The 25676-nt window shown below is 44.5% G+C and overlaps 8 protein-coding genes across 8 annotated transcripts; 3 read left to right on the top strand and 5 right to left on the bottom strand.

Moving 5' to 3' along the window:
- Positions 1–335: 335 nt before the first annotated feature.
- Positions 336–1888, bottom strand: L199_007502 (uncharacterized protein; the record flags this gene model as incomplete). The annotated part of the gene is made up of 6 exons (XM_064893191.1): positions 336–531; positions 672–990; positions 1098–1135; positions 1190–1222; positions 1313–1389; positions 1700–1888. The coding sequence occupies 6 exons, from the start codon at positions 1886–1888 to the stop codon at positions 336–338; spliced, it is 852 nt and encodes a 283-aa protein (XP_064749263.1).
- A 418-nt stretch (positions 1889–2306) lies between these two features.
- L199_007501 (uncharacterized protein) lies at positions 2307–4983 on the bottom strand (the record flags this gene model as incomplete). Its single annotated transcript, XM_064893190.1, has 6 exons — positions 2307–2411; positions 2487–3335; positions 3417–3568; positions 3847–4450; positions 4573–4631; positions 4818–4983. The coding sequence occupies 6 exons, from the start codon at positions 4981–4983 to the stop codon at positions 2307–2309; spliced, it is 1935 nt and encodes a 644-aa protein (XP_064749262.1).
- A 331-nt stretch (positions 4984–5314) lies between these two features.
- On the top strand, positions 5315–5989 carry L199_007500 (uncharacterized protein; the record flags this gene model as incomplete). The annotated part of the gene is made up of 3 exons (XM_064893189.1): positions 5315–5411; positions 5486–5559; positions 5654–5989. 3 exons carry the CDS (start codon positions 5315–5317, stop codon positions 5987–5989), a joined length of 507 nt encoding a protein of 168 aa, XP_064749261.1.
- A 555-nt stretch (positions 5990–6544) lies between these two features.
- Positions 6545–9213, bottom strand: L199_007499 (uncharacterized protein; the record flags this gene model as incomplete). Its single annotated transcript, XM_064893188.1, has 11 exons — positions 6545–6901; positions 6983–7185; positions 7261–7556; positions 7620–7764; positions 7821–8100; positions 8160–8411; positions 8481–8553; positions 8621–8709; positions 8764–8828; positions 8978–9008; positions 9148–9213. 11 exons carry the CDS (start codon positions 9211–9213, stop codon positions 6545–6547), a joined length of 1857 nt encoding a protein of 618 aa, XP_064749260.1.
- A 399-nt stretch (positions 9214–9612) lies between these two features.
- L199_007498 (uncharacterized protein) lies at positions 9613–11911 on the top strand (the record flags this gene model as incomplete). Its single annotated transcript, XM_064893187.1, has 10 exons — positions 9613–9727; positions 9838–9863; positions 9939–9994; positions 10100–10424; positions 10488–10625; positions 10711–10795; positions 10887–11081; positions 11188–11258; positions 11336–11701; positions 11783–11911. The coding sequence occupies 10 exons, from the start codon at positions 9613–9615 to the stop codon at positions 11909–11911; spliced, it is 1506 nt and encodes a 501-aa protein (XP_064749259.1).
- Positions 11912–13900: 1989 nt separating this feature from the next.
- Positions 13901–16542, top strand: L199_007497 (uncharacterized protein; the record flags this gene model as incomplete). The annotated part of the gene is made up of 10 exons (XM_064893186.1): positions 13901–14933; positions 14994–15102; positions 15158–15172; positions 15229–15304; positions 15393–15482; positions 15551–15642; positions 15693–15732; positions 15781–15843; positions 15903–16000; positions 16059–16542. The coding sequence occupies 10 exons, from the start codon at positions 13901–13903 to the stop codon at positions 16540–16542; spliced, it is 2100 nt and encodes a 699-aa protein (XP_064749258.1).
- Positions 16543–17471: 929 nt separating this feature from the next.
- On the bottom strand, positions 17472–20890 carry L199_007496 (uncharacterized protein; the record flags this gene model as incomplete). Its single annotated transcript, XM_064893185.1, has 3 exons — positions 17472–19970; positions 20123–20560; positions 20633–20890. 3 exons carry the CDS (start codon positions 20888–20890, stop codon positions 17472–17474), a joined length of 3195 nt encoding a protein of 1064 aa, XP_064749257.1.
- Positions 20891–21396: 506 nt separating this feature from the next.
- Positions 21397–25401, bottom strand: L199_007495 (uncharacterized protein; the record flags this gene model as incomplete). Its single annotated transcript, XM_064893184.1, has 8 exons — positions 21397–21435; positions 21495–22289; positions 22347–24325; positions 24386–24500; positions 24561–24630; positions 24689–25009; positions 25097–25214; positions 25389–25401. 8 exons carry the CDS (start codon positions 25399–25401, stop codon positions 21397–21399), a joined length of 3450 nt encoding a protein of 1149 aa, XP_064749256.1.
- Between the last annotated feature and the right edge of the window lie 275 nt (positions 25402–25676).

Genomic DNA, 25676 nt, shown 5'->3' with positions numbered 1-25676 from the left:
TAGTCATAACATTTGGTTTTTAGTTGTATAATAGTAATTTCGGGATTCATCATGATTTCTTTTTGTTTCGCTATCATGCTTTTTAATTTGTCAATAGGATTTTCTGTAGTTTCTCTATATCATGCATGTACAGAATGAGAACATATTGTATGAATGCATTATTTTCAAATTCTATGTTAAGATATCATATCGTCCTAATCTTTTTTGACCTGCTTATCGTTGCAAGATCAAGATCACTATGACTGCTCGTATAAATTCTCATATCTCCTCCTCCCTTTCACTTCTATACCACTTGCCTTTTTTTTGGCACCGCCACCGCAATCCATCGCTATTTACTATTTCCACGCCTGTCCGAAGTAAAATTCCAAAGTGAATTTAGCGATATTGAAACCCAACAGACTGAGGAGGTATCCACCGAATAAAGGTAATAAGGGAGATAAGAGTAATTCCGATCTGGCGATGAACGGTAATGCGACGTAGCCTAGGTAAGTTACGTAGATGTATTGAACAGAAGCTATTAGGAAGATGGTGCTATGAGTTTGAATAAAGAGATATCAGTCATTGGTCGTTTCGAAAAATATATTTTATCAATGGGAACACACATATATATATACATATATATACAGGTTGATTGGATGCGATGAAGCGATGAGAAGACTTTTTTTACTCACTTTCCAACCCATAGACAAATCCAATTATCTCTCACCACCAGCGCTACCAAAGGCAACAACCCTACGTAAACCGTAAGGAAGAAGGGGAAAAAGGAATTTACCGATACGTCAAACGAATATGCAAATTCCACTTTGTTCTCGTCGATCATTGATGATTGTTGGGACGAAGATGATAATAACAATTTGTTGGATATCAAATATAATACCAATGAGATACCTAGAGAGAATAGGAGGAAATCACGGAATACCATTTTGAGTATTAGGAAGATGGTTTGGAGGGGGGTAAATCGGTAGAGGAGGGACCAGATTGTTGCTGTTACTAAATTCATGATACAGAGTCAGTATGGACTTATGAATATGTGAATATTACCTTGAGACTTGAATATCGTCTTTCGATTGATTGTTTCGGGAGTGAACATTGCTCACCTGCTAAACATCCTGCTATCAGAAGTAACATTGCTGGACTATACACCTCCAGTTAGCTAGACCTACGATCAGTGCATGATAGTTGAACTCACTCATCCCTGGCCCATTGGTTCTTCGTTTGTTTACTAGAAGGATAATCAGCAAAGTCCAATATCGAAAATATCAAGGATGTAGTGGGCCCTTTTCTGAAACCTGGAGCGGAGAATGTCACTCACTGGTGATACGTCTGTTTGTATACCCTTCTAGGAGCTACTACCAGATACGTTAATTGCCAAAAGGCGAGCTCGAAGTCCTATGGTAGATACAGTCAATATATAAGTCAAGCTACTTTATACACCGGCAAGCAGTTTGTGTTGGGGAGTTTCATTGTTTTAACAAATGCACTATCCTCAAAGTCCCTCTTCTTATGGTTCATGCCATTATCGTGTCCTCCTACCAGTTCTTAGACCGGTTGATCGTTCCTCCCCCTGGTTCTCATTCCAATTATTCCTCATAATCTTATGGAAGCGAATAATGGTATTATCCTCCCTATCCCCACCTACAAGCACCATTTACCATCCACCGCATCCCTCTCCACAACAAGTACCCACAAATAAACTCACCATACTCCTAAACTTGGTCAACCTCCTCAAGACCAACGGCAACCCTCTGCTCCTTCCCTCTCCCATCCCTACATTCGCACCTAACGCACTCCAATCTGTAGACTGAGATCTCCCCTCGGTGGAGTATATCGATGCGGAAGATGGACCGGCACCAGGTCCCCCGGTGAGAGGTAAAATAGGATTGGACATCTTGGTTAGACGTATGGGTCTAAGTCGGATTGAGGAAGACACTTTGAAGGAGCTCTCTAAGGGATTAAGGTAAGTGTACTAGGTGAATGAGTTATTTACGTTAACGTTACAAGGTGTCTCACTGCGAGTACTATCTAACTGTTGTCTGCGAGTAACGTGTAGAATTCCCATAGAACGGTCCGATGTTTGCTCGCGTCGTACAGTGGGTGAATTTGATCCCGTCACTTCCATCTAAAACATGGATTGTTAAGACTATATGCTTGATTCGTTGATTTGCATGCATAGATGTATTACTCCCATCAATTACCGTTCACCCAAACTCGATGCCGCATACCCATTAAGTCGTCCACTGTCATCTTTGCTCTCAACGACCCTTGTCACTTTTCATATCTATGGATTGCCTTTCGTGCCCATCACCCTACCTCCCACCTCGATCTCTATCTCTATCAATCGACATCCTCTCCGCTAATGGTCTCGCACCAGCACCCCTGTAAGGTGGGGGAGGTGGTGGCGATCTTCGATCCTATATCATCATCATTGCCAACATCGTCAGCATATCTCGAATTCTGAATACTAGATAAAAACTGACTCAACTCACAGACATAGGTTCAGCGGCCAATTCGTTCCCTCTACTTCTTCCCGGTCCGAGTCTACTAGCCAGATCTCTATCCCCTCCGCCATACCCATGGTCCGATCTTGGACCTAATCTCGATGCGAACGACGGTGGAGGTGGTGATCTCCTCGAATCGGAATATCTACCTCCGGAAGGGGGAGGTGGCGATCGTGGTCTACCGCTGAAAGGTGGTGGAGAAGCACCTCTAGGAGGAGGTCGAGTATCATATCCATATCCACCTCTTGTCGATCTACTCTCATACCCTCCTCTTGTCGATCCAGCATATCCACCTCTGGAAGCGGGTGGAGGTCGACTATCGTATCCTCTCGAACTGCCATATGATGTCTCTCGATCGTATCTTGAGGGTTCAGTGGGTCTCGAACTATGTTCTCTAGGTGGGTATGGTCGTCTATCTTGATCATACGATGAAGGTGGACCAGATCGACTATCGTACGGCGGAGGACCATCCCTCCTTGGACCAGGACCTCTGGAAGCATACGGATCATTCCTCTTCTCACTCATCTCCCTTTCCAACCTCGCTTCAGCCTGTTTGAGGAACTCAAGCTTCTCTTGCGCTTTCCTAGCTTCTTCTCTGATCTTGGCACGTTCAATCTCCGCCTCATTTACTGGAGGTGGGCGGTGCGGTCCTCTTGAGGGGTACGAAGGGTAATCATGACCACGCGAAGGTGGAGGTAACGGTGATCTAGAATAACCTTCATCTCTTGGTGGACCTCGAGAATCCCTTGGATACCTCGATGATGGAGGTGGTCTGTAGGGGGCAGAACTTCCACGAGGAGGTGGAGAAGGCGATCGAGGGCGAGTTTGATTGGAATACTGAGTTTGGTGATGGTATCACAGTCAGTCGTCTATAGATAAAGAAGGAACTTTCCGATAAGATCTTGAGCTTTAGCTTACTTTGACTACTGGCGGAACGTAAGCACCATTATAAGGTCTTGTTCTAGGATCATCAGCCGGAGCGGAGGTAGATGGCGCTTGAGACGATCGTGAATCACGGATATCCGCTGGTCTAGAGGTACTGGTAGTGATCGATGGTGGACCTTGTTGTCCTAGATAGGAATAATGAAGAAATAGCACGTCGAGGCGAGAAGTAAGCTAATATTCCTTGTCATATTCTAAGCCGTTTGAAAGCAAGAAAAGGTGAATATGGCCTCAAGTCCCTTCGTCCCCTTGTTTGCTGATACTTAAATCGACATCTTCTTCCAATAAGCCATATATGTTAGGCCGAGATCACTTTCGTTGAGTGATTGGGAATTCCGAGGAGAAAAGTTCCACAGCAGGAAGACGATATTTTAGGTCCATATAAAACATGTGAGAAGAAACCTACGTCTAAACTCGCCCGCACCAGGTCTTCGTTCATCGTCGCCTTTGAACCGTTTATAATCCCTATCGCCTTGTCGACTATCATAACCAGATCTATTGGCCCCAGGCGATAAATCTCTTGGTCTTCGTCTATCTTGAGTTTGGGTCTGTTGACCGGTAGGGTGAGAAGACGTATCCCTCTGTGCCCAATACTTATCATAATGAGGTTTGCCCTCTGTTCCACCACGTACATCCTGTTGTGGTGGGATATCACGTCTTGCAGGACCTGAGGGAGGTTGTTTTGACAAACGAGAGTTTTGCGCTGAAGAAAGGTTGTCACCACTAGAGCTATTCTGTGCTTGTCCAGTAGAAGGTAGATCCCGAGTCTTTGTTTCCTCGACTGTTCCAAGAGCGTTTCCTTGTGTAGTGGCGAGAGGAGGAGATTGAGGTTGAGCTTCTTCTTCTGGTTCTTTGCTTTTCGCATTTGTATTTGATGGTTTCTCCCATACAGTCGTGTTACTTTCTTTATGGAAGAAGAAATGCCTGTTATGTGATTTGGACATGATAGCTGTCCATCCAGGTGGGAGAGGTGATGATCCACCATTTTCAGTTGAAGTTTCAGGAGCAGCCTAATGATCACCAAAAAAGAGATTAGCGATTGTCGGTTTGATCTTTGTACCAGAAAGATGGTGGATCAACTCGCCTGATTCGTCTTCGTTCCCTGTTCATTCGTGGCTGCCGGATGTTCAACATTTATACCTCTCCTTGGACCGGTTGGAGGTACTTTGTTTCGACTCGGCGTAGGTTCCGCTGGAAGTGCAGTGGAAGAAATGTCAGTAATGAAGATCCACCATGGGAATCTACCAGGTGAAGAAAGACGATTGAACCGCATTTTGACGGAAGAAGGAAGGGAAAAGAAAAAGGTTCGAAAGGAGAGATATAGACCAAAAAAAAAAGGAAGTACAAGCCATAACGTTGATATAGGTATTGACTCACCCTCAGCGACCTCTTCCACCCCATCTCCATCTAACGAAATAACATCATCGTCATCTTTGCCGTTCCCATTTTCAGTTTCAATTCCATTCTCGTTTCCTGATATTTCCGGATGAGGTTGACCTGCTCCTCGCCAGTCGTCATCCCAGTCTACTTCTTCTTCGGCCATTGTTTGTGTACTCTCGGTGCGATGGGGTACTAGATGAATAGATGGATGACTGGATAGATGGAGAGATAGAAAGGGAGAAAGGTGAGATGTGGATGAACCGTGAATATGGTGCCAAAGTGGGGGTAAGCGTTAAATTGAATTTGGACTGTTCAGAGTGGAGGGGGGATATTTTGAGAAATGGACAGATCTTCCAAGATTATAGCATCGAAGCAGCATAAGATACATCCATATGACACCTCACAACGAGCACCGACAACGAGCAGATACATGACCTCTTTCAAGTACGACCTACCAGCAGAACCATCCTCAAGCAAATAGCCGAAGCCTCAACATGTCTCATAATCCACCTTCGTTCCTTCTACCTTACCTCGACAAGTACCCTATACAAGCAAGTGCATTGTTAACTACCATATACGATTTGACCTTGTGTACGTGTCTCCCATTAATGCCGTCATCAAAAGACTTTGATCTGATGTGCTAACCTCTCTTTGCTTGAATATAGCCGTAGGATGGACAGACACCAGGCTACTAGAACTTGGCGGATGGGTAGCTTTGATAGGACATAAAACCAAGTCCGTAAGTATCATCATACAATATTCATAACATATATATATTATATCTCCTGGATAACTGTGCTCATATCTTTCTATTTGGGTCTCGTTGCGAATAGGACCCTCTAAGAGCCGTCATACCACTTCCAATACATACCACCTCCCTTAAACCCTCCTCTCTAAAATCAATATTCAACGCTTTATCTTCCCTTTCTCTCGAGAATTTACCTGAACCATTTGAGAAATTGGCTCCTACGATGGACGATTTGAAACTGACCATCCATCAACAATCCAGTACGAATGAGATTCCGGATGATCAAACTGTACAAGCAGAAGAAGGCTCGATACTAGATCAAGAAACCATATACACTTCGATCGTCACACCTGACTCTACGGTGGTATATTACAAAATCTCTAAAGGGATCAAGAAACCCAATGATATACCTGATGAGTAGGGTTAGTATACTTTGAGGAAGTATATAACTTCGGACACACGACCAAATTGCCAACATGTTCGTGGGAAGACATTTTTGGTGGACAGATGGACAGAGGAAACAGTAATAGGATCAGATTTGTCCTTCGTGAATTATCATTGTACTGAGCGATAGTGTATCTCGGCGCTGTCTATCCCAGGCAATCCTGCTCAGGCATGCTTACTCGGCTCTTATAGATAATAATTCTGCAGCATAGGACACTGTGCAGATTGTAGAAGATTCAAAGATCATAACGTCAATCATAATCATAGCATGGCCTTGTATGCAGTATGTAGTTCTGTCAAGCATGAGAATGCATAGAATGTCCAATTCGCACATTCACAAGATTTATTTCCCATCTATGTATCAACGCTATAGCTAATTCGTATCACATCTTCCGATAATCTAAATATCCAAGATAAATCTTTTCCTATGTTTTATGAATAAAGGGTTCTTTTACCTTGGTATTCAATCCATGAACCGACAGTAAAAATACAAATATTATACTTTTAAATTTCCTTCTTTCCTCATTGTTACTTAGAGCTGTCTATTAGCTTCGGCCGTAAGTTTAGCCTGACTGACCAAACCTTGTGGAGCGTCTCCTCGAGGCATGTAAACTTCGATCAATCTCAATTTATCTGGTCTATTGAATTCTTCTGATTCCAACAACTCATTGAGTTCCGAGGGAGTCTTGACAGCATAAGATTGGTAGGGCGTAGGACAAGATTTACCCGCGAGGAAAGGTAAAAGTAATTGATGGTCGTATAATTGAATATCGTTATATTTGGCATTGACACCATGAATTTGTCTTTCGATCTCGTAGCCGTCGTTGTTCAATACGAAGAGATATGGGTGAACGCCCCTTCGAAGCATTGTCCCGATCTCTTGTAAGGTCTATATAACAACACATCAAATATAGCAAATTAGCTGACACGACATATGGAGTTGTGACGAATTGACAAATTTGCCACTTACCAGTTGCAACGATCCATCACCTACAAACAGGACAGTTCGTCTGTCCCTATCGTCTTCTTGAGCGGCCATAGCTGCACCAAGACAAGCACCAACCGACCAACCAATTGCACCCCAGAGGATCTGGGCGATATAGGTCGAGTGAGAGGGTAAGAGGACATTCGTCAATCCGAAAGAGGAAGTACCAGTCTCAGTGATGATGATGTCTGTACACCGCATCATGTTGATATCAGCTATTTTCTCGCTAGGTAGGGGATGTTGAGCTGCAATGGATGACTCACCATCATCTGCAAACCATTTACCGACTCTTGGCCATAACCATTCATGTTTAATTTCGCTTCCTTTTGGTTCAGGAACAATACTCTCGACTCTTCCAGCTTTGACCTTCTGCTCAACACTTTCGCCTCCTACGGGTGATGCAGCTCGAGATTGCACGACTTCTTGGAAAGCTGGAAGTAAGTCAGGAAGGACATGTCGGATATCGGTAGTGGGGTATGCGGCGTATCCGATAGTAGTGGTGAACGAGTGTAGTTCGATGGTGATCTTGGGATCGATGTTGACGGAGAATGAACCGGAGCTACGGAAACAGATGTCAATGTCAAATGTCTAATTGTATAACTAGAGAAGATGGTCAACTCACTTGAAATCACTTTTCAAAGCACCAACGTAGAGAACGAAATCGGCGGATTCCACCTCCTCTCTTACTGCAGGAAGAGAGTTGGCACCCGCGTAACAACCTCCGAAAAGAGGGTGATGCTCATCGAGTAAGCTCTTACCCATAGGAGCTACAATAGAAAAATTAGCATTATGTATGACTGTCAACGCTTTGTGTAAGACTTACTCTCAAAGAATCGGATACCACACCCTTCAACGAGTTTCCTAACTTCGCCGGCCATACCGAATCTTCCAGCACATGCGTCAACGAGTATAACAGGCTTTTTGGCGTTCTTAAATCTCTGAGTGATATCCTCGACTACGTGAGCCGTGACATCGTCGGAAGGTGCTCGAACAGGAGCCGTAGTGGAGGCAGCAGCGAGCGATGAAGTGGCCGAAGATTGAGTCTCTTGAGGGGAGACGGAGGCGGCGACTGATTCAGGTGGAGGAGCAGAGTGAGGGTGGGGCTACGGAAAGAATGGATGATAATAAGCATATGTCGGGACAACTTTCATTGTAAACTTACAAGTGTCTGCTTCAACCCTTCAGTCGAGACTTTAGCGTGGAAAGCATCCGTTGGAATCTCTACATAACCTGGTCGGCATTGTTCGAGCACATCTGACAAGGTCTTGTCAAATGCTTCAGTCCAGGTGGTAGGAGTTTTGGGAGGAATCTGGTTGAGTAATGCTTGAGAGCATGAGAGTGGCGCGGACATTGTAGAGAAGGTGTTGAATGATCCTGGAAGGTTCAATGTGTGGTGTAAAAGGGATTCTTTGGACTGTACCAATGGTGGTTAGTATGAACCGTCAAATCACCTGTAAAGCAGTATAGATCAGCTCAGACTCACTTGGAGTTTGGTACTTGGGGCTCCAACGATGTGTAATACTGGAACTCGCTCAGCGAGGGCACCGGCGATACCACTATAAGTCATGATTGATCAGCTGTGTGCTTCAATCAGTGAACGATCAGGTGATGGGGAAGACTCACCACAAAGCTGATAGCTCTCCTACACCAAAGGTGGTGACAATAACAGCTAGGCCACCCTTGACTCTGGCATAACCATCCGCTGCGTATGCCTAAACCCCCAAATCAGCCACAACCTGGCGAGACTTTGTACTGGCTAAACTTACAGCATTAAGTTCGTTGGCATTCCCGACCCATTCGATATCGGGATCAGCTTCAACATAGTCGAGCCCTACAGACGAGATCAGAAGGTCAGTATGATTCTCTGTCACAGTGGCTAGTGGAATTTCGATATTACTCACATTCTATATATGGGAAAGATCGACAGAAAAATCAGAAAATGGTCAGTTTTACTTTCACACAGGGATGTTCATAGCTCACCAAGATTGAAATCTCCAGGCACACCAAAGACCTGCTCGAAAGAGTCGTCAGCGATGTTCCGAAAAGTAGAGAAGAGTATGACAGCATGGAGACGAGGGAATTGCAGTGGGAATTAGAAGGAAGGAGGGGAGAGCTGGGAGTGGCAGACTTCAAATCGAGACTCAACTCACTTGTTTGACACCGGCTTGCTTCAACCTCTCAACGACGTATTGAGAGAATTCTATAGTTTCTGACATTGCTATATTGGTTTCTGGAATGTATTTTTGTTTCATATAATGAAGAAGAAGAGTTGAGAGAGAAGAACGTTGACGAGGTGGATATATATAGACGGATTTCCCACACTAAACAATCGGAACATGTCGTTTGGTGAGATCCGATCAACCTCCACCGGGAACCTACGTAGATAGTCAAAGATGGTTATGACGCGGTATGGTATGGTACGGTATGTCGGGCCACGTGCACAGCCGCTGAGCCCCGTACGGCAGCTTAGTCGAGTGATGCGCGATGGTTAAGTCTTCGTTTAACAATAACAACGGAGCAAGTTGGAAATACTTACACCACCTATACAGACAGTACACTTTCATAGCTATCCTGGCTTAGGCTCACGGATCGTAATTGTGATAGGGATCGAAGATATGCCGCAGTCATCACCCACGCTACTCACTCCTTACGGATATTCATCTGGAACTTGCGGATACTGTTCACCCGCCGGGAAGAGGAGTCAAAGGTCTACTTCCTCGAAATATGGGAGTGAGTAAAGACGCATACCGGATTTGAACATTTACCCGCACCCGATTTCGGGATCTGGATTCAGATCAAGGTTAAATTGATGACAGATGCTGATGCCTCTGAACTTGTAGTGGTTGCTGAGCAGATGACACCTGAGGTTGGTATTCATTATACATGATGGACTACCTTAGCTTCCCAAATGAGATACTGATGTATTCGGTTGTCATTACAGTTCTATCAAATGTTGATTGATAGAGGATGGAGGAGATCAGGTGATTACTTATATCAGTGAGGTGAACAACAACCATCTCTAGACCTATATCGAATCAGAACCCAACGATATTGATATTTTGCAAGTTCCCCTACTGACTGATCTAATTGGTATTCCCATAGCCCAGATATGGCCCGAACATGTTGTCCACAATATACGATCCGTCTGAGCTCGACAAACTTCAAGGGGAACAAGAAACATCGTCAGGTTGTCAATCGCTTCAATAGATTTCTAGAGACGGGTCAAAAACCTGGAGAAGCGGAATCGTCCACAACGATGAATGTGGAGGATAAAGCCCAAGCTGTCAAAGGCAAAGGCAAAGGCAAAGGCAAGGGGAAGGGGAAGAGTAATGAGAGTTTGAAAAGGGACTTGTCAGATGATCTACATCAATACGAAATTGGATATATGCAAAGAGATGAGGAAGAGATGTTAGCCCATAGGTTTGAGGTATGTTTACTCATCCACACGTTTCGGGTCGTATTTTGACTTCGATGTCTTCACCATCCACAGACCAGATTGGTGCCCGCTAAAGCAACATCTGAAACTTTCGAGCTGTACAAATCATATCAAGTGGCTGTACATAAGGATAAACCTGAAAAGGTTACGATGAGAGGATTCGACAGGTTCCTATGTGGGAAAACATTGATCGTGAGTTGGAACCCTCAAACTGTTCAGACAAACTCCTTATGAACGTCGGTTTCCAACCGTTCTTACTTTCTACCCATCTAAATAGGATACGCCTATCAAGTATATCGATGATGTCGAAAGAGAAATTAGGAATGGACAATTACCTAAAACCTACGGACAATACCATCTACGTGAGTTAGCTCAATACTTACCAACATATACATATTTTCGTTAGATCATAGACGGAGCGCTGATTTGGATCTTATCTGTCTGTTCTAATAGTCTATAAAGTCGATTCTCAACTCATAGGCATATCTGTGATCGACATTTTACCAAACTGCGTCAGTAGTGTTTACTTCATTTGGCATCCCGATTGGGCGTGGGCGAGTTTAGGTAAATTGTCGGCATTGTATGAGATCTCGCTAGCTGGGAGGATAAGGGAGAAAGGTATAAAAGGGATGGAATGGGTCTATATGGGTGAGTTGGATATTTCATGTTTTCTTCCAGTACTGCCCTTCCGGTAGATGAATTGAATGTTGTCGCTCGGGGAACAAGTAAGGCTAACTTGGCGTGAAACATGTAGGCTACTGGATACCGGATTGTCAAAAGATGAAATATAAGTCTGAATATACACCCTCCGAATTACTTGATCCTGTGAGTTCGAATATATCGTCCCAAAGGCATTTCGAATTAAGATAAAGAGGCTTATGGTGTGATTTGTCTGATTAAAGGGAACGAACACCTTCCATCCTCTCGATAAAACACTGGAAACGTTCCTTGTACGGAATCCAAAAGGCTATTTCCCATTTACGAAGGTCACTTCTTCACAATCGACGTTGGATGATGATGGACGTGATGCGAAAGAGTCGACCGGTCCCGATAAAGACATGATTGGTCCTTCGGATAACCCGGAAGAAGAATCAGAAGAAGAATCAGAAGAAGAATCAGACGAAGAATCGCCTTCGACAATCCCAAACCCTCCTCCACCAGGGTTCGAAGATGTGTCCAGGATTACGGATGAAGATATTGAAGATGTTTTGTTGTTATTGGGGAGAAATAAGTATACGAAAAGTGGTGGGAAGTTAATCCCCATTAGTGTGAGTTTTATTTCTCTTCTCGTCATTGAGTGATTCCCAAAATCGCGAACAGAAGGGTAATTGATAGGATCATGGTCGTAGAATCTTGAATTCAGGAATCAACAAGCGATGTACACAGAAATTAAAGAGTTCTTATCTGCCGTAGGGAAAGATAATGTGGTTAGTACTTCAGGGGAGATAAGTGGTAAAGCGGTTTTGTACTTAGGTTAATTTGACCAAAATTGACATTTGTTGTGTTTTGTTGTTCTGGATGGTCACGATGGTATATTGTATAATGTATATTGTATATAAAGCAGCATTGATGAAAATGGATATGTAGCTCCAATCAGTACAAAGTAGTACATTGTACGTATATTTCGGCGGGAGGATGACTTTTGGCGAGAAAAGCCAACTTGGTCGCTGCCACATTGACATCACGCGTTCAAATAGAGTGAAGATTCATTCATCCACTCAACATCACGAACCAAGTTGAGAGAAATGTCTTCATCTTTTGTATTGTTTAAATTGGAGATCGATACTTATTCCAACATAACATACGTTTCTACTCAAATGGTCCAGACATGAGACGTAGCAACATACGAGGTCGTCCGTAAAATCTATTTAAGCTAACTCGTTTGACCCTTTCCATAGGGCGTATCAACACGAACACACAAACACGAGGTATAACTGGTTAAATCGACGATTACTTTATGTATCCTTCGGTTCTAATCGGTATTCTCTCATGATTGCATAATCAAACGCTGATCTTTGTATTTAATAGTAGATCCATCAAATGGATATCTGGCTGTATTAACGTTTCAGGTCAACGTGTTTTCTTTCGTTCTATACTCACAGGATTTCATTAGTCTCCGTCATTATCAAGTTGAGGATGAAGAACCGATCAAATCGAGAACAAACTACGAGGTACTCGTCGATAAACAGTAACAGTTGATGCTCGATCGATTCCAGCATACACACACATCACATACACACACGAATACACATGGTATCCTTTGACCGATGGATGTTGGTCAAGTTCAGCTTGATTTTCCATCGGCCTACATATACTTTTCAATTTCAATCTCAAGTCGGACATACTGGCCATTATGATTCTGAAACTGCTTCTCCGAAATCAACTTTGCTTCCTCACGATCGGACTTGTGGTACCACACGAAATCGTCATCGTCAGCATGGTATACAAGACATTTACGATATATATATCCCATCAAGATCAAATGCAAAAACACGAGATATACACGACCTCCTTTGACCTGATCTCTTGGAAGCGCTTGGACCTGTTTTCATCTGATTCCTCGTATAGCTCAAATGCTAAAAGATCAATCTTCTCTCCTCCTGAATGATCATCATCTTTCTAAACTCAGACATCACCATGACGATGGGCGGATATTTACCTTTGTTCTTCTGCACGTCCTAGCCAAGTGGTCGAGAGGTTCGAGGTCGTTCCTGACGGGTGAATTGATGTGATGTTGAGCTAATATAACATCACACAAACGCATTGATGGGATCAAGCTGACTATACAATATAGAATCACTGACTGGATTAAGACGCGTCGCGTATACTGTATCTTACTCAATTGCTATATCTTTCCTCTTTCCTTCTCACTGATTGATCACCCACTCCGCTATCGTTCTAGCTATACCCATCTATCTTTTCACTTTTGTCATCACTTCTCGATTTCAATCGCCCATCCCACCTGAATCCACTAGGTCACTGTCGTCATCTTCCAAGATAACGCTGATCCTTTTCCCATCATCCATCTACTCTTTTCAGGTACGCCGTTTCATCTTAGCCTACATTTCTAGCACATTTGTTGCTATTCGGAAACATCGCCGATCGGGTTTGAGTATTCTGTTCTCTTCGGACCTCAGCTTTAAGACTGTATGACAGTCTCATGTCATCCAACATTACTTGATACGTGATCACTCGGCGTAGAACCGGCTATTATCGCAACTATATTACAGGTGAGTAGATATATATATATACCTTCTTCCTTTTCATTATTTTCTTCTATCTTTTCCTTTTTCCATTTGCTCATTCCACATGGAAGGATCAGTATATATTGTTATATCCATATATCGTCTCTGACAAGTCTGCTCCTTCATATTTAGTTCTTAACAAGCCCCTTCTACCCTTATTCTTTCCCCAAAACAACCGAAACATCTTCCTTCCTTTCCTCCCTTCTCGATAGTGATTACATCATGTCGAGTACTACATCACGATCACTCAGCCCATCTTCACCTTCTTTCATCTTTCCCAAATCATCTCCCACTTTCACATCTACCTCCCAGTCTAACTCGGACACCACATCCGGTGGAACCATCTCTTCTACCTGCGTGGAAACCAACTCGACCTCCTCGCACTCCGATACGACCAAGGCGAACGACAACAATCATAACCACATCAGAGGAGAAGATACAATCTTTCCTTTTCCTTCTTCCAGAACTACTACAGCTAAATCTTTTGGTGCTGGATGGAAATCTTCTTCCTCGACTTCTCCATTCAACTTGATTCAGATGCCAAACGATCTGAGTGCTCATCATGCTCAGACATTTCTTGGTCCTATCCGCGACAAAGGTCCTCTCGAAACTCGATCTAGATCACCAAGCCTTCCGATCTTACCATCACAAACTCATACGCCGACCATCAAGAGTTTTACTAGTGAAACTGCAGCTGGAACTCATCATCAACCATCTATTCTCTATCCCATCAATACTAAAAACCTTCCAAACGATTTCGAGCTCTATACGCCAACCAGTCCCAACTCCACCGGTTATCCTTTCTCACCGATCGACGATCATATCAACCCTATCAGACATCACCCTTCTCTCTCTTCTATCGATATCGAACTGGACGATCATCACCACACCCACTATCCCTATCAACATCATGCCGGACCAAATGCAAATGTTCGTTCATTCTATCCACCCATGAACATCAGTCCTATCAGTCATCATCAATCTGTACCCAACCTTCCTTATCACCACCAACATCAAGGACAAGTACCAGGTCTGTTCAGAAGACCAAGTGCAAATGTAAGATTTCAAGATGACGATATTCCAACCCCATTATCCATGCAAGATATCAACGAATGCCAAGGTGAAGTCGAGACCGACGTCAAAAGAGGGTTGAGAAGGATGCCAGCTTTCAACTTTGGTCAAATGGGGGCGAGAAATAAGTTGATGAGTTCAAAGAGTATGCCAGCGATGCCTATGCTAGGTGAAGGAAGGAATGGTAAGTCGTATCTAAACTCACAATGGATGAGTACAATTGCTGATGCAAGTGATATTGTAGTTTTCATCCATCGAGTGAATAATGATCTCACGGAAGAGCAACTTCGAGTCTACGCGTCGGAATTCGGCGAAGTGGTATCGGTGAAAATCCCTTCTCGAACCACAAGACCGTAAGTATCGATCAACCGGTACGGGAAATGGTGCTAATTTGTGTTGGTGCTCCAGACACGCTTTTGTGATGTAAGCTTTGCTGGACTTCATCTCCTCGATTTATAGCTTATCATGAATTGTAAAAGGTTCAAACGACCCGATCAAGCTCAAAATTTCATCGTGCATCTGAAGATGAAGAATGTGGAATGCGAATTTGGCAAGGTGAGTAAGCTGTTCAATACTGCCACATCGTTTCAAACCTGAACTATCAGCAGTAGACCAGGCTGATCTTTGCTTACATGGTTCGCAGGAGGATTACCAAGTTCAAAACAAAGCTTTGGAAGATCCCAATTCAGCTAATTTATATATTGCTGGTCTCCCCACTAACCTCAACTACGAGGTGAGTCAAGCCGACCAAATCTGCGGAAAGTTGCTGAACAACTGATACTTTGCTTGTGACCGTACAAGGAACTCGCCGAACTCCTCTCTCCCGGAAAGATATGCTCTTGGAAACCTCTGGTCGACGAAGCAGGCAACCGAAGAGGACCTATCATGGCAAGGTAAGCTGTCAAATTCATATCGTCATGATAGCTGACATATATTCCAATAGACTCCAAACTCGAGTTCAAGCTAATGATGCGATCAAGAAGGTGAGCCAGTCCTGACCTCAACATTCCAGAGCTGACCATATTTCACAGATCAATGGAAAGTACTATCAAGGAATGAGCGAAAGAATTCAAGCTCGTATCGCCGACTCTGATGTAAGCGATATACGACTTCCTTCTACCCGACAATGGAGTCTAGCTGATTTTTTCAACAGGAGCAAAAACATTTCAAGCGACATCAGAGTATGAGCCGAGATCGACCAATCGTAGTTCCTCCAATCGAAATCACACCTTATGGAAATGCCCCTCAAGAGTAAGCTGTTTTGCAACTCCTATTCTTCAGGAGAAAGCTGATGAGATAGAATGTATAGTGAGGGTGATGATCTCGAACTTCTCCAAACTCGAGATTACCTCGCATCTCAATTAGAAGCCATCAATGGTCACTTGGCTAGAACTCATGTCAGACCTCGTAATATTGTCTTCCCCAATCCTGAAGTCCCATTTGAGGATGATATCGTCCGCCCTTCACCTGTCCCAATTGGTCAGATCCCACGAGGATGGGGACATCGACATACCTCTTCGAACTTCTCTATCGATTCTCTTGGTTCTTGGCCTGATTGGACGGGTACTTGGACTCGTAGCTCCCCTAATCAAAACAACACTCTTGCTTTCGGAAGCAGTCTTGGTCATCCTCAGGCTCAACCTCGACAACAATCTCTCAGTCTTACCAATCAACATAACAACGAGGCAAGTATCGCCGCTTTGAGTGCTTTACACCACGTCAAATCTTCTCCTGAGTTGGGTGGTAGATCAGATAGCGCCAGTAAGCTCTTGTGGAATAAGGATGGTGCGTAGGTAGAAACAAGACTACTTGGTTAATTCACTCAACATGAAAGTAAATCTCCCTTTTACTTTATTTGCTTTCTAATCAGTTGTACAGTACTTTTGGCTCTTAATGAAAATCGTTGTTTATCATAATTCATCATATGTCTTTTCATCATACAGTATCATCTTTTGGGTTTTTTTCCTTCTTTACGATATCCTGACATTTATAGCCAGTTACTCAAGAGTTTTCCAACTATAGTCGATCTTCAACCTTGCTTCATCCTATTATTCTATTCTTCATCGTGTTGTAAATATACCATATCTTCACCTTTTCATGTTCTCATCATATCCCCAAAAACTCATACGTATATCCCTTAACTCAAGTATATACCCAATACCATCAACATCGACATTCATCAAGCTGCGATCAACCGAGTGAACAAGCTGTATATATGAAGACGAGTGATAGTCCAAACGCGAAGGAGCAAAGAAGTGAAGAAGTGAAGAAGTGAAGTAAATGTACATCCAAACGAAGATTCAATCTCAGGTCAAAAAGTATTATATATATCTTAAAGAAAAGTCATTGCAGTATATATATCTATCTAATGCTACGATGCTACGATATTCATGTTCTTCCTTTGTACCTTATAAAAACCAATATGCATTCTATATTTATGTCCTATTCCAGCTCTTACAGTATCATACAATGAGTTGTCCTGCACGATGTATTACAGTGTACTGGCTTGTGCTGTAATTGTATATATACATTTTGTCGTTCATTCGTCATAAGAATGATACGGGGCATATGAATGGGTAGGTATAATATCTATCTAATTGAAGCTAACGTGTTGGATTGTGGGATATATAGACAGTATATAGACAAATACAAAAAATAAGCGAGCTACTGTAAGACCGCCTGATACTCAACAATAATAATCTATCAATCCATCGCATCATATTCACTCATCTAAGACTCCTATTCTAGATTTCCACATTTCCTCCTTTAACTTTACGATCTTTTCCCACGCTTTACCCTCCCAACTATCACTTCCTTTATCACCAACAGTGAAATATCTCTTTTCACCTTCTGTTCCAGTCGAGTTGGATAGTTGTAACACGGGTGTCTTGGGGTGTCGAGGTGGTAAGGGTGGTGGTGCTGCGGCAGCAGAGTGAGAGTTGGGTCGAGAAGTGGAAGAGCTAGGGAAAGTCTGTTGTTGTAATGGTGATAATGGGAATTTCTCATCCAGGTTCACAGGTGTAAATGGGGGTTCTTCCTCTTCTTCCTCCTGCTTCTGCTCTCCATCTTTATGGTTATCTTCGCCTTGACCATCCTGAGTGTTATCCACTTCTACGTTCTTATCCTGCTGTTTATCTTGTACATTCTCATCGACCTTCTCATCCCTACTTACATCCCCACTCTTCCTCTGCTCCAATTCATCTCTCAATTCTCTCAAGATACTCAACTCATCCTCATCCTCATCTTGCCTTTCGTTCGTTTCCCTATCTTTCACGGGAGTAGGTGGCTGACTAGTCACAGGCGTGGACGTCCCTCCACTAAGTTGAGATAATGTATTCCTACCTGCCGCTCGTCGAGGTATAGGAGGAGGAGCACCAGCTGAGACCCCAGTCGGACTTGCAGTACCCGAGGCGGGAGACGCTAATTCAATCACTCGGTCCTCTGTCTTCGTATCTGTATCCACACGTGATGGCGGATGAGGTGTACTTTGTTCATCCCTCTTCACTTCCTCTTCTTCAACAACATTGTCGTGACCATCTTCAGAATGTAAATCCGCTTGACCACCTTTAGGCGTATGAAATCCAGTTTCAGAAGTATTGATAGAAGATATATTCGATGTCGCTCTCGATAGTGGCGGAGGTTGAACTTGCATACCAGTTTCGCCTTCTCCTTCTCCATCTTGTTCTTGTTCTTTACCCAACTTGGCTGAATCTTCATCTTGTTTGCCCTCAGTCTCAGTCGACTGATTTGTCTCATTCGCGGTCGCAGTTGAGAGTGATGATGGTTCTTGTATAACAGGAGCTTCCTTTTCCTTTTCTTTTTCCTTCTCATCAATATTCAATGCCTCGCCCAGCCCCAGCCCACCGGCCGTCTGTACTCTTCCATTCTCATCTCTTTCTGCTCCCAAAGACCCTACCGAATCCCTTCGTTTTTCCTCACCGGTACCGGGCGAACCAGGTGGACTATTAGTGGTTCCACCAGAAGATTTCCATCCCCTCGTCCATCCTCCAGTGGATTTATCAGATAATTTGAATCCCAATGCCCAAGATGATTTCTTACGTTGAGGGAGTGGTGGAGGCCGTTGAATGTTCTGTTCGTCCCCATTTCCATTCGCAGTTGCAATTGTTCGCTCAGAAGTGGGATCATCTTGCTCGGCAGGATTTACTTTCGTGGTTTCCGATCCTAATCCTACCTGCTGATTATTCTCCTTTATTGTTGCGGTTGTCAATGTAGTACCCGATCCATCATCTCCATGCCATATCACTTGGATCACTCCTGTTCTAACGAAATGCCATAAAGCACAAGTAGCTCTCATCCTCTCAAGACACCATCCAGTCCTACATAGTGGATACAGCTTTGAATCTCCCTTATCACCACTATTACTACCAGTTTGTAACTGCGGTTTGGCGATCCTAAATACGTATACCGAGGTTACGGCTCCTCCAGGACCTATAGCAGGCGAAGAGATGGGTGATTGACTAGGTGATGGAACGTTCGGTGTAGAGTTTGAATTTGTAGCTGAAGGAGAAGAGGTGGTGGTAGCGAAGAAAGGTTTGAGGGAGAATCTCGATGCGGTCGAATTGGAATTCCGTTGAGGATGTACAGGAGGTGGCCCGAAATGGGATGTTCCAGCTGGTGAATGAGGTTGTTGGTGATGGTTGAATATAGATTTACCACATAGACTGCAATTTATTTCCTGTATCGAAGAACTGGTACTACTCAATAAAGTCGCTGTAGATACCGGTTCGACAATGAGATCACCAGATATGATAGCTTGAGAAACGCTTCTACGGGATAACCAACTTAGATCAGGGGCGATATCCAACCTCAACGTAGTATCATTATCTTCTATGATCGTTCTGGCCAAGAAAGGCTGAGTGAGGAGATTGGTTATGAGTGGTGGTGGGAAGGTGTTTTTGGATGTGTCTTTGATAGGTCGAAGTGTTCTTAGATGTTGGATGAAATTCAAGAATTCCGAATAAGGGACATGTGATGAGAGATATTTCCTGCTTATCGATATTGATGAGGTACCTTCAGCCGCTGCGGTATGTGGTGGTAAAGTCGTAGCTGAAGGTTGGACGGCGGAAGGTGGTAGGGATTGTAGATGTAATTGCATATCTCGGACGGCAGCTTCAGCAGCAGCTAGATTCTCTTCTGTCGATTTCAAGCGTGCTTCAGCTTCAGCTCGAGACATCCGTTCAGTAGCTACCATAGCATTTGCCTAGAATATGCAATAACTACAGTGGTCAGCATTGTGATCTTCTCCATTCCTGTCCGATTCGTCCCTCCTTTGTACCCTCTTCGTTCCACCTAACAGTTCATCCATTGACCGTTCTGTAGTCCCTCATCATTGTCCAGCAGTCAATCACTCACCTGATCAAACAATTTGGCCGTCAAATCATCCACCTCATTCTCCACCTCTCTTCTCTTTTCTTCCGCTGTTCCCCTCCTTCTTTCTTCTTCTACTAATCCCTGAGCCAATTTCTGCATCTCATCTTTGATCTGCGATCGCTCAACTAGTAATCCAGTATTCATCGATTCTTCCCATTTGTTCTTCTCCTTCTCCAGTTCACCCGCGTGGTCCGTCAACGATCGGTGTTGAGCCCGAAGCTCGTGTAGCTCATCTTCCAGATCTGCCGATTTACTTATGGACGATATGAGCTTTTGATTCAGTTGGATTGATTGGTCCGACAGCAAAGACAGTTGAGTACGAAGAGAGGTTATGAGTGAGGTCGTGGGTGAGTCGGGTGGGTGGAGAGCATCTGCTTCGTGTGTGTTTAAGAGATCCGTAGGTAGCGTCAGAGGTGATGGCTATCATACAATGACACAAGAAGTCAATCAGTGCTGCTAGAATGAAAAGAGAAGAGAACGAGGTAGACTCACTTTCTCTCGCACTCTCTGAGGTTGAGATTCCACATCCTTGACTTGTTCTGGTTCATTATTCACCTCAGCCTTGGCATCAGCTACAGCTACACTAACTCCCTTTGATGTCTCGTCCTTGTCGTCCTGGACTACATTGTCAGATTCATCTTTCCCCTCCTCCTTTTCAGTGGTCTCAACTTTGACTTCTGCATCTTGTATTTGTGGATTCCCCTCCTCGTCCCTCTTCTCTTCCACTTTGTCCTGATGTGGTTCAGACATTCTGGATATCACCAACGAGATATCGAGCCGATCTGTGATATGATTACGAAGAGATTGGATGTATCAATATGGAAGTTGAGTGATAATTGTATTCTGAGGTATGACGATCAACACGTCGCGTGGAATAAACCTCAGCTCATCTCGTTATAATCCTCTGATCTGTGGCGTAATGTTGATTTACTGATGAATACGTTTCATCTGCCGACCTCACTTGTACTTCTCTGCTTTCTCTGACTGCATCTTATACTGTTAAAATGTCCATGAATCGGTGCATGATGATGGTTACCTATCCTTCTTTCTATATAAATATATACCACTACTGCTCTCTCTTTATTGTTTCATTGTAAATCGTACCAAAAATGTTAAAAAATCTATAGACACGTGCTTCCAAAATATCGATGAAAGGAAATTAGATACAAATTGAAATGAGGAAACTCCTTATGTATGATGACAATAGCAAAATGATTGATCCTTGGCTTATAGTATAAGCTAGATCATCACTGCGATTAAGCGGAACCGGGTTGGAAGACAACTCGCTCTTGCATCTATGGAAATCAAGTGACATGTCAGTAATGGTATCACGGATTCTAGCATATCGACTCACGTTGATGAAGATATCATCCGCAGGGTGCCTGTAAAGAGGTTGTTTGAGGAGTCTTTGATCGAGGTAATGACCGATGAAACCGATCGATCGACCCAAGACGAAGAGACCATTGAGGGTACCGCTCTTGAGGTATTCGGCAGCTTCCTCCTCAGTGAAAGCACCGGATCCAGAGAGCAAGTCACAGAACGAGGCAGCAATGGCACCGTCAACGTTGAGGATAAGGGTGTTGGCCTTTTGGGTGGTCACATCCTCGACGGCAAGAGCAAAGTCCAAAGTCTTGTGGGATGGGAAGTGTTTCTTGACGTAGTCGACGACAAGAGTAACTCGGAGATCAGGGTTGGTCTTGGACTTGATCTTGTGTCCGATACCTGGGATAAGCTTGTTGGCTTTTCTGTTTTGGTCGACAAACTCTCTTGGGGTGAGTCCGGATGAGACACCTCGAGAGAACTCAGCAGCAGCACCATCAAGAGCACCACCAAATCGATCACCAATGGTCAAAAGACCAGCGACGAGGGAAGAGATAAGATCTTTACCAGCTCGAGCAGTGATGATGGTGTTCATAGCACCAGACACGGCAGGTCCGTGATCGGCAGTAAGTTGAAGAACCATTTCGATGAATTTACAAGCGAAAGCAGGGAGTCTTCGTTTGAACCAAAGCAATGAGATAACACCACCGATACCAAGTTCTTCCTTGAAGACATCGGAAATTCGCATACCGGCGTACATGAGTTCTTGACCTCGCTCATCGGAGATGGTGGAGATGAAAGCAGCGGGTTTTCGGATAAGACCAAGTTTCTAATGAAGAATATTATCAGTAATCACTTCATCCATAACGAAACTGGGCATACTCACAGAGGCCCATTGGTAGTCCATAGGAATTTGAGGAGGTTCAATTTCAGCTTTGGGTACGATGGCACCAGCTGAAACGAGTTTCTGATAAGTGGCCTTGAGAACTTCAGGAAGGTCTTCGAAGGTGTCGGGAACGATGAAACCAGCAGCTTTCATAGCTCTGTTCTTGGCATCAGCGGTTTCCAAGTCGGAGTTGGCCATAGAACCGGCGTGACCGAATTGAACCTCGGAGGTGAACATCTTGGCACAAGTACCGATAGCCCAAGCAACAATAGGCTTCTTGATGATACCTTTCTTGACGGCTTCAATGACTCGGTATTCTTCGGTACCACCAACTTCACCCAAGAGTAAGAGTAATTTACACTCGGGATCAGCTTCGTATCTGAGCAAGTGGTCGATGAAGGAGGTACCGGGGTATCGATCACCACCAATAGCAACACCTTCGTAAACACCGTTGGTGGTGTAAGAAAGGATGTTGTTCAATTCGTTGGACATACCACCAGATTTGGAGACGTAACCGACGGAACCAGGTCGGTAGAGTTTACAGGCGATAAGGTTGTCCATCATACCACCGGTGTTACCAATTCTGAAACAACCAGGCTTGATACCACCTACAGTAGCAGGACCGATGATGATGACTTCCTTCTTGACAGCGAGGTGGAGGAGCTCTCGAGCGTGTCTTTCAGGTACACCTTCAGCGATGATACCGATAGCTTTGATTTGGGGGTAGGTAAGGATATCGAGGGTAGAAGCGTAGACTGATCGAGAAGACGAAAAGTTGACGACTACATCAACATCTGGGTGCTTCTTGATGGCCTCACCGACGGAGGTGTAGACTGGAAGAAGGGTTTCTTTAGTACCCCAGTAGAACTTTTGGATGTGGTGACCACCGAATGGGTAAATCATAGCAGCGACGGAAGGGGTCTTTCGGCCACATGAGAAGTCGAAATCGAGCATTCCTTGGATAGCTCGGGGTTGGAGACCGAAGACGAAAGATCTGGTGTGTTCGTCGAAAGGTCTGAACCAAGGTCGAGAGCCGAGTTTCTCAGTTTCGAATCTAACGATGTGGTCGTTGGGTTGTTCTCGGGAGCCATCAGCCTTTACGCTTCCGACAGCGGCTGGTTCACCGGACCCGGGGAGGGGAGTCGAACCGTTGACAGAGGGGGAAGCAGGAGAAGAAGCAATAGGAGTTACGTCTCGGGTAGCGGCAGAGGCAGGTCGTTGAATACCGAGAGCCATTGGGACGATAGCGGTGATAGGGGATTCGGGACCGTAGACTTTCATGGGGACACCAATGGATTCACCACAAAGTCGCATAGCTTTGAGACCTTCTTGGTAGTTAGGACCAGCTCTTCGGACCCAGATGGAAACCTTGTGTCGGAGAAGACCTTCCTTGAATTGCTTGAGAGCTCGGATGATACCTTTGAAGGTAGCAGCGACGTCCGAGAAGTTGGCAGCACCACCACCGATGATGAGTACTTTACCCTCAGGGTGAGGTTCACCTCGGACGATCAAGTCGATGATGGTCTTGGCGTATTCGTAGGTTTGACCTTCAGTTGGAGCTCCCGAGTATTCACCGTAGTTGGCAAGTTCGTGGGCGAAACCTGCAGCAGCGATAGCATCGGAGTAGACGACAGAGGCACCACCACCAGCTACCATGGTCCATACTCGACCGGCTTGGTTAAGAACGGTAAGTTTGAGGGAAGCACCAGTTGAGGCATCGAGTTTCTGGATGTAAGCTTCCTCTTTAGTCAAATCTCGACCGAAAGGAGCAGGCCAGACCATAGGAGGTCCTCGATCAGCCTTGATAGCGGAGGAGCCGGCAGAGGGAGTGACGGTGTCTCGAGCGATAGCCCATTTAGGTCCACACAGGAAGTCGGCGGTTTGATCGAGCTTGGCAGCCATGTCGAGGTAGTGAATTTCGGCGGGTTTGCCTTCAGCAGCGTCGAGGACAACGAGAGGATTGATTTCGAGGTAGGCGACTGGAATGAAAGAGACTATCAGCATACACCGGAATGACCACCATTCCTAATATCACTCACAGTGCAAGTCGACGTATACAGCGTAGAGTCTGATCAAGAAATCGGCAAGAACATCTTGCTTGGCAGGAGCGACATTGGCAAGAAGGGTGCTGATGAGGTTTTCTCGGGTAGGGAACTGGCGGTTACTTAGATTAGCTCGAGTTTCTGATACCTGAGTGTAAGCGGGAACACTCACCTCCTCACCGACAGGTAAGAGCAACTTCAAAGCCTTGGCATCAACATCTCCAACATCAACACCACCCTCGCTATGGTTATACCTCGTCAGCTCGTTGCGCTATATAGGATATCATGGCATTGACTCACTGAGTGAAAAGGATCCAATCACCTTCTCTGGTAGAGTTGATACAGACGTAGTATTCAGTCTCGGCAGGGTGAGGGCAGAAAGGTTCAATGATAAAGGTGTTGAGGGTACCGGTGGTTGATTCGACAGTAACGGGTTTACCGGCTCTTTGTTCGATCCAGGCACCAGTCTCTTCCCATCCCTTGTTGAGACAGAGGAGTCCAGCCTTTCCTCTTCGCTTGATAAGTTGATCAGGCTTGCCAACGAGTTTGGAGGTGAAGACCCAGTCAGGGAGACCTTGACCTGGTTTAATAGGAGGAGAGAGTTGCTTGGTGACGGGATCCCTATAAAAGCAAGAAGTTAGCATTAGCTCCACATACATAAGCAACATAAGGACGTGGAAACACAGGAGTGGCTTCAGGTATACGTACCATTCCACTTGAGCTACTTGAGCAGCTGAGAGAGAAGAATCACTCTTGGTTGGGATAGGAGTAGGGGATCGGTTGAGCCAGTAGGAAACGAGCTGCTTGGCGTCGAACTCTCGGATAGCTATTGCACAATAATGCAGTCAGCATCTAGCTAGTGCGAGGCAGTAGGACGATGATCATTGAACTAGATAGGATTGACGGATGTCCAAAATTTCAAGTGTATCAAGAGGCCTGTGCAGTTTCGGCCGGAGGAGAAGAGCTGAGGGTGACAGTTGGGTCAGAAGTATGTACTCACCTTTGGTAGACATGGTGAAAAAGAGAGAAGAGAGAGTTGCGAGAGTAGTTTCAGGCTTCTTTATGATCGCCAGGTCATTGAGCGAAGAAGGGATAGAACGTATGATATCAGCTCATGGGTTCAACTTTTTTTCGGTGGTCGGTTAAACCGAAAGCGTGTCGCGACTCACGTATCAAGTTGTGACCTTTTTGAAGAAAGAAAGAGGAGGAGAGAAACGGAAAGAGAGAAGAGAGAGAAAGAGAAAAAGGTAGGGGATGATCACTAAAGCTGTAAAAAGCTGAAGAAGAA

The sequence above is a fragment of the Kwoniella botswanensis genome, chromosome 2 (assembly GCF_036426115.1).
Source record: "Kwoniella botswanensis chromosome 2, complete sequence".
In the NCBI taxonomy this organism is placed as follows: domain Eukaryota; kingdom Fungi; phylum Basidiomycota; class Tremellomycetes; order Tremellales; family Cryptococcaceae; genus Kwoniella; species Kwoniella botswanensis.
The sequence above is the reverse complement of the archived record's forward strand: the minus strand, read 5'-3'. Positions and strand labels throughout refer to the sequence as shown.